The sequence below is a fragment of the Gracilinanus agilis genome, chromosome 3 (assembly GCF_016433145.1).
Source record: "Gracilinanus agilis isolate LMUSP501 chromosome 3, AgileGrace, whole genome shotgun sequence".
In the NCBI taxonomy this organism is placed as follows: domain Eukaryota; kingdom Metazoa; phylum Chordata; class Mammalia; order Didelphimorphia; family Didelphidae; genus Gracilinanus; species Gracilinanus agilis.
In genome coordinates, this window is record NC_058132.1 from 33,809,314 (window position 1) to 33,823,502 (window position 14,189).

The 14,189-nt window shown below is 42.6% G+C and overlaps 1 protein-coding gene across 1 annotated transcript in view; it reads right to left on the reverse strand.

Moving 5' to 3' along the window:
* The window catches only part of MMEL1 (membrane metalloendopeptidase like 1), a 56,695-nt gene extending 43,336 nt beyond the window's left edge, over positions 1-13,359 (reverse strand). Inside the window, exons 1-2 of the mRNA XM_044671226.1 lie at positions 13,206-13,359; positions 1,182-1,259 (exon numbers count right to left, since the gene is read on the reverse strand). Of these exons, the coding sequence (XP_044527161.1) occupies positions 1,182-1,259; positions 13,206-13,359 (232 nt within the window). The remainder of the gene's footprint in view (positions 1-1,181; positions 1,260-13,205) is intronic.
* Positions 13,360-14,189: the final 830 nt, after the last annotated feature.

Genomic DNA, 14,189 nt, shown 5'->3' on the forward strand with positions numbered 1-14,189 from the left:
TGTAATCCCCAAATTATATTATAAAAGCTCCTCCTCCCCTAAGATGCCTTCCCAGATGGCCTCCATCCAAAGTGACTTCTCCTTCTTCTGGGCTCCCAGAACAGTTACTGTTTGCACCCCCTTATCTGGCACTTAATATAGGTGGCCTTGTATTGTTATGAGAGTACATGCCCTGCCTCCCCCCAAATAGCCTGGAAAGCATGATCTATATCTTTTCCCTTGTGAAGTACCATGTGAAGTAGGTGGCCAATAGATATTTTTGAAATTGATCCCATTTCAAGTTGTTTCTTATGTCTATATTTTGTCTTCCCAATCAAGTCCCTAAGCTTTTAAAGTATAGTGGCATTCTCTGCTATCACTCCTGTCTTTACAACAAGCAAGCTAGGGCTCTAGAAAGATATTTAGTAAAAGCCTTAGAGGATGGATTTGACACCCTCCCTCTCTGTCTGTCTTTGACTCTGTCTCTCTCTGTCTCTGTGTCTTGGACTCTGTCTTGGTCTGTCTGTCTGTCTCTTTTTGTCTCTGACTCTGTCTCTGTCTCCCTCCCTCCCTCTTTCTCCCCGCTTTCCCTCTCCCTCCTTACCTCCCTCTCTGTCTCTGACTCTGTGTCCCTCCCTCTTCTCCCTCCCTCTTCTCTCTCTCTCTCTCTCTCTCTTTCTATCCCCCTCTCTTTCTCTTTCTCTCTCTGTCTGTCTTTGAATCTGTCTCTGTCTCTCTCTCTCTGTCTCTGACTCTATCTCCCTCCCTCCCTCTTCCCCTCTTCCCCTCTTCCTCCTTACCTCTCTCTGTCTTTGTCTCTCTCTCTCTGTCTCTCTCTGTCTCCCTCCTTTCTCTCCTGCCCTCCTCTCTCTCTCTCACTCTCTCTGTCTTTGACTCTGTCTCTGTCTCTCTGTCTCTGTCTCTCTCTGACTCTGTCCCTGTCTCCTTCTCTCTCTCTCTCTCTCTCTCTCCCCCCTGCCCCTCTCTCTCCCGCCCCCTAGAAACATAAAGGACACCACGTGGTGGCCTTTTGGGGGTTATTTTTCAGTCTTGCTCCCAAGTCGATTTGCATGGTGACCAGGGGTCATTATGGGGGGCTTTAAACTAGTAGTGACTAAGAGACATCTTGTTTTGGTAAATGTGGCTGCTTCCCAGGTAAGCTTATTCAGGACTATGCTTAAAACAGGCAAGAAAATGGCTACCTTGGGAATCTCGTTTTACAAAAGTCTTCTCTTCTCTTGGAATATAAAACGAAATGGGAGAGAGCGTCAGTGTCTTCCCTAGGGAGAAACAGAAGACTTAGCTAATCTTCAGGATTAAAGAATTTGGAAACCACAGGCTTTAGTCTGCTTCCTCTGGAGCTGTCCCATCTCCGGGGGAGTTTTCACCCATGTCCTGTCCATTCAGGGCTGGAGAGCTTCTCCACTGAAACACAGTCTTCACAATCATGTCTCTGGCTTCCCTGAGGCTATAGGGGAATGTATAGCATCAGACAATTTGGATCTTCTACATCTTATTCCCCAACACATACTTTTCCAACAGTGACAATGGCTTCAGGTTGTTCCATGAACAAGATACTCCATCTCTTGGATCTGGGGATTCTCTCTGGCTGGTCCCCATCCCTGGAGAGCTCTCCCTCCTCCACTCCAGCTACTGACCTCCCTGGCTTCCTTTAAATGATGCCAAAAAAATCTTATCTTCTACTAGAAGCCTTCCCCAACCCCTCATCATTCTAGTGCCTTCTCTGTGTGAATTTAATTTAAAATCCTATTTATCTTGTTTAAAGCTTGATTAGTACATATTTGTTTATACGTTGTCACCCCAATTAGATTGTAAACTCCTAAGACAGTGCCTGGCACATAGTAGTTTCTTACTAATTATAATGTACAAGGAACAGCTGGGTGGTTCAGTGGATTGAGAACCAGGCCCAGAGATGGGAGGTCCTGGGTTCAAATCTGCCTCAGACACTTTCTAGATGTGCAACCCTGGGCAAGTCACTTAACCCCCATTGCCTAGCTCTTACTGCTTTTCTGTCTCAGAACCAATATATACTATTGATTATAAGATGGAAGGTAAGGGTTTTAAAAAAATCATGATTATAATGTACATTTAAAAATACTGAAAATAATAACAAATGTGTAATTTTGGTTTTTAAAAAATGGTTGATTTTTGCCTCTTTTTATATCCTCCGCATTTAGCACTAGGCACTTAATACATATTAAATGATTAATAATAATAATAATAATAATAATAATAATAATAATAATAATAGATAATTACTGAACAAACTGGCTAAAGATGGTGTAACATTTACATCAACTTTAATATATCACAAAGCCTCTGACTCATGACTCATTTAACTACTGAAAATATATAAAATAAATCCAAGTATGATAAGAATAATAGAGCCTTTGATGTCCATATTGTAAAAGGAAATTCTTGGTTCTCTGAGTTCACACTTGTGAAAAGGGAATCATTTGTTCTCTTTGCTTAGTTAACACTTTGTTTGGCAATAACTTTGAATCAACACCAGCTTGAACTTAGGTGAAGAAGCTCACAAACCACTTAGTAAGTTCACACCTTACTTGATGCTAGGTGAGAAGAAGGCAGAAAGTTAAGAGTTCACACACTCAGAAAGGTGTAGTTCTAAAGGTGAGAACTCAGACAATTTGGAAACTGTGATAGCCCCCCCCCCCTGTGAAAAGGGACAGAGACAGGAAACTACCATAAAAGCCATGAATATCCCTGAGCAAGGAGTCTGGTGAAGGAGGCTAGTAGAGAGTGAACTCCAAGAAGAGTCACTCCAAGAAGGAAGTTGGCTTCAAGAAGAAGTTTGGCCCAAAGAAGAAAGTCGGCCTCAGGAGTCACCTTCAGCTCCAGTCATTGTCTTGGGTGGGTGGATAGCTGGTTTTCCCTTTCTGTTTTCTGGAGATAGTTAAATTCTGATTGAAGGTTAACAAGTTAGATAGGTTAATGTCTTTTTCTATCCTTTCGTATTTCTCTACTTTCACCTCTTTTATAAATAAAAGATTTATAATTTTCAGATATATAGCCAAACCATTACATTGTAATTGTAGATCATCAAAATGGACTAAACAGATTTGAATAATATCTAACAAAAACCTACAGAATATTAACAAACCATATGGCCCTTCATCTTAAGGCAGCTATAAAAAGATTAACTTTGATTTAGCAAAAAAGAGGATGAAGATTGAGAAACAGTTCTCAGAGCACAAGGAAAACAGGTAAAAAAAAAAATGAAAAAAACTTATCTTCTTTGAGCAGTAGTAAAGGCTGATAAAGTGTAACAATCCTTGGAGGTTGGGAAATTTTGTATCTACCAGAAACTTAGAAAGACCCAATAATATGCCTAAAACCAACAACAGAAGGTAATTTCATAAATTAACAGTAAAAAAATCCTCCATACTACAAATACAGATCTCAAAATGTCTTTGAGAATTCAGCAAACCATATGTGAAGTCCAAGCACCATCACAAACAAAACTGTTGTCCAATATTCTTTCGGACATAACACTGATCTATAGCATTTTGGGAACAATTATTTTTGTTGTGGTTCATTCATTTCAGTAATGTCTGACTCTTGGTGACCCCATTTGGGATTTTCTTGGCAAGGATCCTAGGGTGGTTTGCCATTTCTTTCTCTAGTTCATTTTACAAAAGAGGAAACTGAGGAAACCAGTGTCTGTCTCTTTGTGACCCCATTTGGAGATTTCTTGACAAGGATACTGGAGTGGTTTGACATTTCCTTCTCCAGCTCATTTTATAGATGAGGAAACTGAGGCAAACTGATTGTGTCCGACTCTTTGTGACTCCAATTAGAATTTTCTTGACAAGGATACTAGAGTGATTTGCTATTTTTTTTCTCCAGCTCATTTTATAGATAAGGAGACAAAGGCAAACAAAGTAAAGTGATTGTCCAAGGTCATAAAGCTAGTAAGTGCCTGAGGTCAGATTTGAACCTGAGAAGATGCTCAGTACTCTATCCACTGCACTACCCCATTCCAGGCACTGTTTTACATGCTAAGGATAGAAAGAAAGGTAAAAGACAATCTCTATTTTCATTATACCTAACTCTCATAATTTCCACTCTGCAGGGAATGAAAAGCATAGAAAATATGAAGATCTAGAGGAAGAAATCAAAATCACATGAGAAGAGGAAGAAATAAAAGAATATACTATCAGTGGGCATACAGGAGATGAGTTTACATTTTAATGATTTTATTCAGTTCTATTTTACTCATCTGTGCAAATCCATAGAATACAAAATATAAAAGAATAGCAAGAAAGATTTTTGTTCTAGAACTGTCCCTAGCTGAACTCCATAAAAAAGTTGAGAAAAATTATTAATATAATAATAGCATCTAATATTTCTATAACTGTTTTCAAGTTTACAAAGTGTTTTCTTTCCTGCTTTTCCCAGGAGGCAGGAAACTATATTGCTTCTCCCATTTTATTTTATTTTATTTTATTTTTAAACCCTTGTACTTCGGTGTATTGTCTCATAGGTGGAAGATTGGTAAGGGTGGGCAATGGGGGTCAAGTGACTTGCCCAGGGTCACACAGCTGGGAAGTGGCTGAGGCCAGGTTTGAACCTAGGACCTCCTGTCTCTAGGCCTGACTCTCAATCCACTGAGCTACCCAGCTGCCCCCACTTCTCCCATTTTATAAAAGTAGACACTATAGTTTAGAGGAACAAAATGACTTCCTTAGGGTCTCAGAGATAAGAAGTGTCAAAGCCAGGACTGAAACTCACATCTTTTGGCCTCAGGTCCATTACTCTTTAGTTATAGTGGAAAGAAAACTGATTTTGGAGGCAGAGGTCCTGGATTGGAATACTGGTTATAGGTTTATTATCTCTGTGACCTTGAGCAATTATCTTGCCCTCTCTGGTCCTTGATTTTCCAGAATCATAAAATTTGGAAAGATAATCCATTTGGCTGCTCACGATGCCATCAATTAGTTCCTGAAAAACTGGCCATCCAATGACTTCTTTAAAAAAAAATTCCATGCCTTCTGTCTTTTGACTGATACTAAGTTTTGGATCTAAGGTAGAACAACAGTAGGGACTAGGCAATGGTAGTTAAGTGACTTGCCCAGGGTCACACAGCTAGAAAGTATCTGAGGCTCTCTATCCACAGAGTCACATAGCTATCTCTCTCCAGTGTCTCCTTGAAGACTTTCCATGAGGACAAAAATAATGGGGCTAAATTGGACGTGTAAAATGTGGGAATTCAACAAGATGATCTCCAAAGTCCTTTGTCAGCTCTAAATTTTATGATATAGTGACAGCTGTTGGAACATATGCTAGTTTGCATCTGGCTGAAGTATTTTTTCTTATGCTATACTGAAGCATGGGGTTGGTAAGGACATCAGAGGCCACCTAACCCAACTATCTCCAAGCTTGAATCTTTTCTTCAATATGCCCAACAAGTGCTCATTCTATCTTTTCTCGAATCCAGGCTAAATTTTTCACATAATTAAAAACAAACATATAAGGGAGAAAGGATCCCAGTCACTTTACCAGGCACAAGTTGATAGCAGTGTTTGAAAGTGATTCTGAGTGAGGATGAAGGCAGCAGAAGATGCCATTTCACCATGGTGACATGGGCAGAAATCATTAGAAGAGTCGATGTGCTGCCCCTGAATCCCAAGGGGTCCTATTTTTTTAAACCCTTACCTTAGAATCAATATTGTGTATTGGTTCCAAGTCAAGAGAGCAGTAAGGGTTAGGCAGTGGGGGATAAGTAACTTGCCCAGGACTACCAAGCTAGGTTTTTTCTGAAACCAGATTTGAACCCAGGATCTCTGTCTCTCAGCTTGGTTCTCAATCCACTGAGCCACCTCGCAGACTCCCAAAGGATTCTTTCAACTATTGTGTTCATCTTTGTCTAGTTTGTTCATGACTGATGAAATCAAAAGTTTTTGGGATAGTGGTGGTGATGATAATATCTTGACCTTAGACTGGAACATCTATGAAGGATTCCTAGATATAAAATGGTGTTACCCCAAACCACTGTGGACCACTCAAAATTATCCTGCAGTTCTAGGCAGGGCTGCTTTCTTTGTCATTGTTTCGTATACATTTTCATCTTTTAGGACTTAGAAACACCCTTAAGACCTGGCTGGGGGGCAGTGAAGTAGAATTCACATCACATTCAAATCTGGTCTCAGATACTTAAAGTCATGTTACTCTCTTTGCCTCAGTTTCCTCATCAGGAAAATTAGATGAAGAAAGAAACCACTCTGGTGTCTTTGCCAAGAAAACAACAAATAGGGACATGAAGAGTTGAAGACTGACCAATGAAAAGGTCAAGATGACCTCAAAAGACTCTTCCAACTCTGGGTCTAGTCTCCTATGATTCTCTTGCCATTCCCCTGAGCTCAGAACTAGCAATTCCCCAAAGAAAAATGGGTCGCCTTGTGAGATAGTGCATTTCCCTTTGCTGGAGGTCTTCAAGCAGAAGCTGGATAACTGTTTACTAGGGATACTGTATGATGGGTTCCTATTCATCTTGGTCCAAATAGCTTTTAAGATCTCTCAGAAGATCAAGACTCCAAAATTCGCCATGGAGGGACGGCTAGCACGCATTAACTGTCAGTTGAGACACTCCCTGTCTCAGCTCACTGACATTTCATTTCTCCACAAGATTTCCCTGCTCTGAAAATCTTGGCTGGCCTGCCCTTGGCCTTGGTTTTCATGACAGCTCCTGGGACACAGCAGCCTTATCTCACCTAGTTCAGCTGACTGCCAGCTGAGTCCTCAGGATTAAGGGAATTTAACGGCCAATTACCAAAGGCGTCGGAAGGAGTGAGCTCTCCAAGGGTTGGCCTGACGGAGAACTCTTGCACGATCCCCACACGATTAAGCAATGGTTCTCTGCCCCCAAATTCCATCTCCACTTGCCCCAGGAGGCTGAGAATTCCTATAAAGAGGACACGGGCTTTCACCAACCAGCAGAGAGACTCCAAGGATGACTCTAACCCTGAGAGAGTACACAATTTCTCAACACTCATCGTGATCGGGTGTGAGTATGTTGCTGTTGTTTAGTTGTTTTTCAGTTGTGTCTGATTCTCCATGACTCCATTTGGAGTTTTCTTGACTGAGATACCAGAGCAATTTGCCATTTCCTCTTCTAGCTCATTTGATGTATAGGGAAACTGAGGCCAACAGGGTGAAGTGACTTGTCTAGGGTCACATAGCTAGTAAGTGTCTGAGGTCATATCTGAACTCAGGAAGATGAGTCTTCTCGACTCTAACCACTATCCCATCTAGATGCCCCATGCATGCATCCACATGTGTACAAACAGGTTTGTATGTGTGTATATATACACATGTGAACATGTGGCACCTCTTGTTTTATAGTAAATAACTCAAAGACTTTTGGGACATTGTATAAAAATGTGTGTGTATGTATGTATATGTACATATATTTATGTACACATAAATATATTGTTTCCACTGAAAGAGTATAAGCTCCCAGAGGGCAGGAACCTTTCACTTATGATTTTGCTTTCCCAGTGCTTAGCACAGCCCTCAGTGGATACTAGATGCTTAATAATAATTAAGGAGTTAGCATCTGGAGGGACCAAAAAAGGTCTCTTAGGGACTAGACCCATGATTTTATGAAAATGGGGAAATAACTCCCACATGAGGAAACTTCTCTATAACTTTAGTGCATTAGAGAATTATCTAGAATACCAAAAGATGAAATGATTTGCCCACAATCCCACAGTTAGTGGATGACAGTGTCAGGATTTGAACTCACATCTTTCAGGTTCTGTGGTTTGTTCTCTATCCACTAAGCCACACCTCCTTGTTGGGGAAGATTTGGTGACACGTTAGAAAAGCAAGCCCCCCTTCCCAACCAAACCAAAAAAAAAAAAAAAACCAGCAAGTTCATTCATAGCCTTGAGCAGCCATTGGACTCTTGAGTCCAAATGCAACCTCTATCCAAGTGGGATGGTGGCAAAAATGACATAGAACCCTTCTTGGAGAGGATGAAATGAGCCCAGGTTTTCCCTTCAGTATCTGATCTCTGCTCTGTGGGATGTATGAGTCACAAAGCCTTGGAATTTCAAAGATAAAAAGACCCTTCGAGGGCATCTAGAAATACACCTATCTAGAGAGGAATTATCTTTAAAAAATTTTTTTAAGTCCTTACCTTCTGTCTTGGAATTAATATCAAGTATTGGTTCTAAGGCACAAGACTGGTAAGAGCTAGGCAAATGGGGTTGAGTGACTTGTCTAGGGTCACACAGCTAGGAAGTATCTGAGGTCAGATTCGAACCTAGGACCTCCTGTCTCAATCCACTGAGCCACCCAGCTACCCCCAGGGGATTCCATTCTTAACACCCCTATGCATTCCCTCTGATTGACAATCCATGAGCAATGAAGGTCAGAGGTTTAAACCAAGATGCTCTTGTTGACTGGATGCAAGTCCTTTAACACAAGGTTGCTGATCCCGACAGCAATGGTACCACACATCCCATGCACTAGCAGGCATGATGCTCCTTCCTAAGACCCAGGAGCCTGGCCAAAAGCACACAACATTCCACAGCAATTCCCAGACTAAACATCCAACTTGCTTCTCTTAGATACTCTCCTCCTCCTCTCGTCTGGCTGTCTCCAGAGCCGAGCCTCTGGCTGCTAAGTATTTATGGCAGTAGAAGGCACCACTGTTTGGAGGCTTCATTTTCTAAAACAATCTAATAGGCAGACAGATCAGAGCTGTCCATCCCCACATGAAGGTCTGATTTTGAGGTTACAGATTCTCAGAGCTGGAAGGGACCTCAGAGACTGTCCACACTGTGTCCCACCTGGACAAAAAGGCCCTTTACAACATCACCGACACATACTGAATCCAGCCCCAGCTGGGATACCTCTAATGATGGGGACCTTGTTATCCGCCATTTTGTTTTCTGGCTAGATAGTACCATCCTACCAGGGCAACTGTTTATCAAGCCAGGATGGGTCACTTGATGCCCCACTCAGTAAGGAAAGCAAGAACCCTCCTTTGGGGATACAGAAGCTTACATGTACATCTCTCGTCCCCTTAAAAGTTGTTGGGAGAGATACTTGAATATCTCTTCTTCTTGAAATGGAGACATTTTCATTTTCCTTCATTTAAACCACAGTTGGCAGGGTCAGACAAAACCTGACTGATACATATTTCCTGAGATGTGGCATCAACTGAGGAAGGCGTTAGGCTGGATTTTGAGAACTTTCTTGTTGTTGGTCAGTCATTTCAGTTCTGTCTGACTCTTTGTGATTCCATTTAGGGTTTTCTTGGCAATGATACTAGAGTGGTTTGCCAATTCCTTCTCTGGCTCATTTTACAGATGAGGAAACTGAGGCAAACAAGGTTAAGTGGCTTGCTCAGAGTGATACAGCTAGTAAGTGTCTGAGACCAGATTTAAACTCATGAAGATGAGTCTTCCTGACTCCAGGTCTGGCACTCTATCCACTATGACACCTCGTTGCCCCATATCTGGCACATAGTAGGAGTTTAATAAATGTTTATTGATTGATTATTTCAGAGATAGACAAGTAGAATAAGAATCTCCCATGTAACAGAACTTCACATATTTGAAGGTGATTAGCATATCTCCCATGTTCCCGTTAGTCAACAGTTCCTTTATTTACTAGATGAGGAAACTGAGGCCCAGAGATGTACCAAGCTGGGAATAGAACTCTGGTCCTTTGATAGAAAATCCATCATCCTTTCACGTCTGTGCTAAAATAAAAAAAAAACCAACAAACCAGCCAGCTGCTCAGCATTTCCCTCATGGAGGGCACAATTCAATCAGAGGATATGAGATCAAGCTAGATAAAGACTGGATCATTGGGTATTGGCTCAGTGGTTGAAAGCTAGACCTAGAGATGAGAGGTTCTGGGTTCAAATGTGGCCTCAGACACTTCCTAGCTCTGTGACCCTGGGAAAGTCACTTAACTCCCACTGCCTAGCCCTTACCTCTCTTCTGCCTTGGAACCAATATATAGTATTGATTAGGAAGATCTTCACTGATTTGGAGCAGCTAAAAGGGACCTCAGAAGCCAGGTAGTCCAAATCTCTCATTTTACAAAGAAGGAAACTGAGGTTAAGTGACTCATCCTGTTAGTAAGCATTGGAGGTGGTATCTGAATTCATATTCTAACTCCAAAGCTCTTTCCACTATACTGATAAATAACACATTCATCAGAGAGATTTATGCCAAGTTCTTTGTGAGGTCTGCTTGAGAAGCTCTTAGACAGAGAAGCAGAGCAGCGAGCTGCCCGTCTACTTCAGCTCCCAGTTTGGTTGTTACTCTCTTTCAGCCTTACGAAAACAAGGCTTTATTTCCCCCCTACGATAAATCGTTTCTAATGTGCCTGTCTTCAGCGCTGAAACTTCACCTTAGCGTGAAGACATTGAGTTGACATCTCCCAGGGTAACAGACACAGAGATAAGAAATGTTCTGGGTGTCTGCTCAGAGAATGTTATAAATGTCAAATACTCAGACATGCAATCTAGGGCCCGTAGAATCATTCAGGGGTTCTGCTGTCCAGATTGGGGGCTGCTAAGAATCAGCAGCCAGGAGTCTTGTAGCATAAGAGTGAGAACTGGAAGGGATCTTCTTGCTGTTCAGTCATTTTCTCATTGTGTCTGACTTTCCATGACCTTATTTGGGGGTTTCTCAGGAAAGATACTGGAGTGCTTTGCCAGTTCCTTTCACAGTTCATTTTTACATATGAGGAAACTGAGGCAAATAGGGTTAAGTGACTCGCCCAGGGCCATCCATCTAGGAATTGTCTGAGGCCAGTTTTAAATTCATGAAGATGAGCCTTCCCTGCTTCCAAACCCAATGTTCTATCCACCGTGACAGTTGCTGCCCACTAAGGTACCTTAGAAAGACCTTAGAGATCAATGACTCCAACTCCCTCATTTTACAGATGAGGAAACTGAGGACCAAATAGAACTAATTTGCCCAAGTTCATTCAGCTAGTAAGTTCTGAGGCAGGATTTGAAATCAGGTCTTCCTGTCTCCAAGTCCAGCATTCTCTTCACTATTCTATTCTGCTTCTATAGTGGCAGGGCTTGTTTTCCTCTTTCCAACCCTGACTTTTTTTTTTAAACCCTTACCTTCCGTCTTGGAGTCAATACTGTGTATTGGCTCCAAGGCAGAAGAGTGGTAAGGGTAGGCAATGGGGGGTCAAGTGACTTGCCCAGGGTCACACAGCTGGGAAGTGGCTGAGGCCAGATTTGAACCTAGGACCTCCTGTCTCTAGGCCTGACTCTCAATCCACTGAGCTACCCAGCTGCCCCCTTGACTTTTTTTTAAAGATGAAAGTGAGGCCAAGAAGCTTGACTTTGTGGATAGAACATTTGATTTGAAGTCAGAAAGATCTGAGTTTTAATTCTTTTTTTATCTTATCTCCTGACATCCTGTGTTCCCCATTCCTTAGATATGACCATATTTTAATTAATTAATTAAATTAAAATTCTTTTAATTCTGCCTCTAACATTTACTCTGAAACCTATGAGAGAGAGTCAATGGACAGGAGGCTAAACCAGGAAATTGGGTTTGAATCTTGCCTCAGATGCGTCTTAGCTATATACCCAATAGGTAAGTAATTTAATAATAATACTAGCTAGAATTCATATAGCATTTTAAGTTCACAAGGCGCTTTATACATATTATTTCATTTGATCCTCACAATAATCTTGGGAGGACAGGTGTTATTATTCCCATTTTTCAGATGAAGAAACTGGGGCGAGGAGAGGTCAAGTGACTTATTCAGCTAGAAAGTATTTGAAGTAAGCTTTGGAGTCAGGCTTTCCTGACTTAGTTCTCTGCCTTCTATGTCACCTAGCTGCCTCAGTTTACCTCTCCATGACTGTTTCCTCCTGTAAAGGATAGAGATAATAATAGCATTTACCTCACGGGATTATTGTGAGAATCAATCACACATGAAGTGCTTTGGAGGTATAAAAGAGCTAGATACATGCTCTTAACAAAAGTGACTTGCCCAAGGTCACACAGATGGTAAGTAGCAGAGTCCAGATTTATACTACTAATAACTTATTTATAATTAACTCCACTAGGTTTGCAAAGCACTTTGGATGGACCATCTCATTTAATGCCCACAAAAACAGTGTAAAGTAGATGGCATCAGAATCTCTAGTTTCCAGAAGAGGATCCTGGGTAGGTGATTGCCCAGAATCATACAGTTAGTTGAGAATATGATGTGGGATCTGAACTCAGGCCCTCTGACTTTAAATTCAAGGCTAATCCCATTGGCATGGCTCTGTACCAAAGCATATCTGGAAGCCTGGGAAAGCCAAGAGAGCCCACTGATGGGTAAGGCACAGGGAAAGCATAAACTGAGAAATGGTATCTGGGATTGGGGGACTTATGATCTTTACAGCTCAATAAATTAAGAGACATTCACATAGCTGGAGAACTGGAACCAGGAGGCCAGGAGCAAAATGCACCAAACCCTAAAACACGTCTGTGACAAGAGATTTCTTCATGCATCAGAGGGAGAATTTTCTTGAGACTATTGTGCACAGGAGAACAAAGCAAAAAAGCAGAACTGAGTGCTGAGTGAACAGAGAGCCAGATCTAGAGACAGGAGGCTCTGGGTTCAAATCTAAACTTAGATACTTCCCAGCTGTGTGACTCTGAGCAAGACACTTAACCCCAGTTGCCTAGCCTTTACCTCTCTTCTGTCTTGGAACCGATACGTAGTATTGAATCTAAGATGGAAGGTAAAGGTTTAAAACAACCCGAAAGGTCTGCTTCAGAGAATTTTCTGGGCAGCTGTGAGTGTTTGCTGGCTGGTTACTTCCTATCCCTTTCTCAGTTAAGACCTCTATTCTTTCCCCCACTCTGGGTGCTTGTTTCCCCAAACCTTCCAAGGCTAACCCCTGCCCCTCCAGCTGCCCTGGGCTACTACATTCCTCATCCTCTGTGTGAAGGCTTAGAGGGATGAAAGAAGGAAGACCCTTTTGCTCTCTTCATAGTTGTGACACTGCCCCAAACACTGATTCCTCTATCCCTTCCCTGCCTCTGGATGTTCCTGAAAAAGCACCTTTACAAACCAAGCAATCCAGACCAGCTCTACATGGGATACTTGAGGGAAAATCAAGAAGGGAGACTGCCCATGGCCAAGCTGGCCCTCTCAGAGGGGAAGCCAGATGGGTCAAGCCCAGTTTTCTCACTCACCTTTGAATTCCATGTAGAGGATTACCAGAGTGACTAAAGAGCAGGTCATGAGGAACACCAGGACTGACAGTCCCAGCTCCAGGACACTCCAGGGCTTCTTCCTGGATCTGGTCGATTTCTCCACAATATCCATTTGGCTTTCAGATTTCCCCATGATCAAAACTCTATATAAGGAAGGAGGAAATGAAAACTGGACAAAACATAAGAGAAAAGGCAAGCAAAAACTCAAAATGACAAAACCAAACCCAGCGAGGAGGGGACCCTAGACTAACAGGAGAGCAGAGAGCCTTCTAGACCTCCAAAAACCCCAAACCCCAAATGCCAGGGCTGCAGGGGAGAAGCAGTGCCCCGTGCTAATGTTGAAAAGAGTCCAAACGATTCCCCTTTCACAGAATCCTCCATCTAGAATGAGAGACCCTCAAGTCCAAACCCTTCATTGACAAAAGAGGAAACTGAGGCCCCCAAAGGGATAATATGGTCCCAGACAAAACAGGAAGGAATTTCAGAGATCTTGATGATTTTATAAGTGAAATCTAGGACCAGAGCAGGTAAGCGTCTTGCCCTGTGGCGTCCACACTGGTAGGAAGCATCAGAGATAGGCAGGATCAGTGCAGGATCGATTTCTCAAGCTCATTCTCCATTCCTGGTGCCCAAAGCCCACCTGCACCATGCCAGGGTATCTCAGGTGATGAAAACTAACCTAGCAAAGAGGCAGCCCACTGTGTCGGGCCCTCCTGGGGGCTGGGGATTCCAGGCTCGTGTCCATTCTCGAAAGCCTGCTCTACTGGTGCCCTGTGTCCCTGGGTGCCAATCCAGCGGCAGATGGAGCAATGTCCGTTTCCCTGGATCCCCTCAGGCTTCTGGGGAGACGCGGGGGGCTCACAGCACTCAGTCAGAACTTTTCTCTCCTTGGCACGCCTGTTGTCTTCTGGCTGCGTGACCGGGTGTAGCTAACTGGTGGCACCGTTGGTAAGGGGCCGGGGC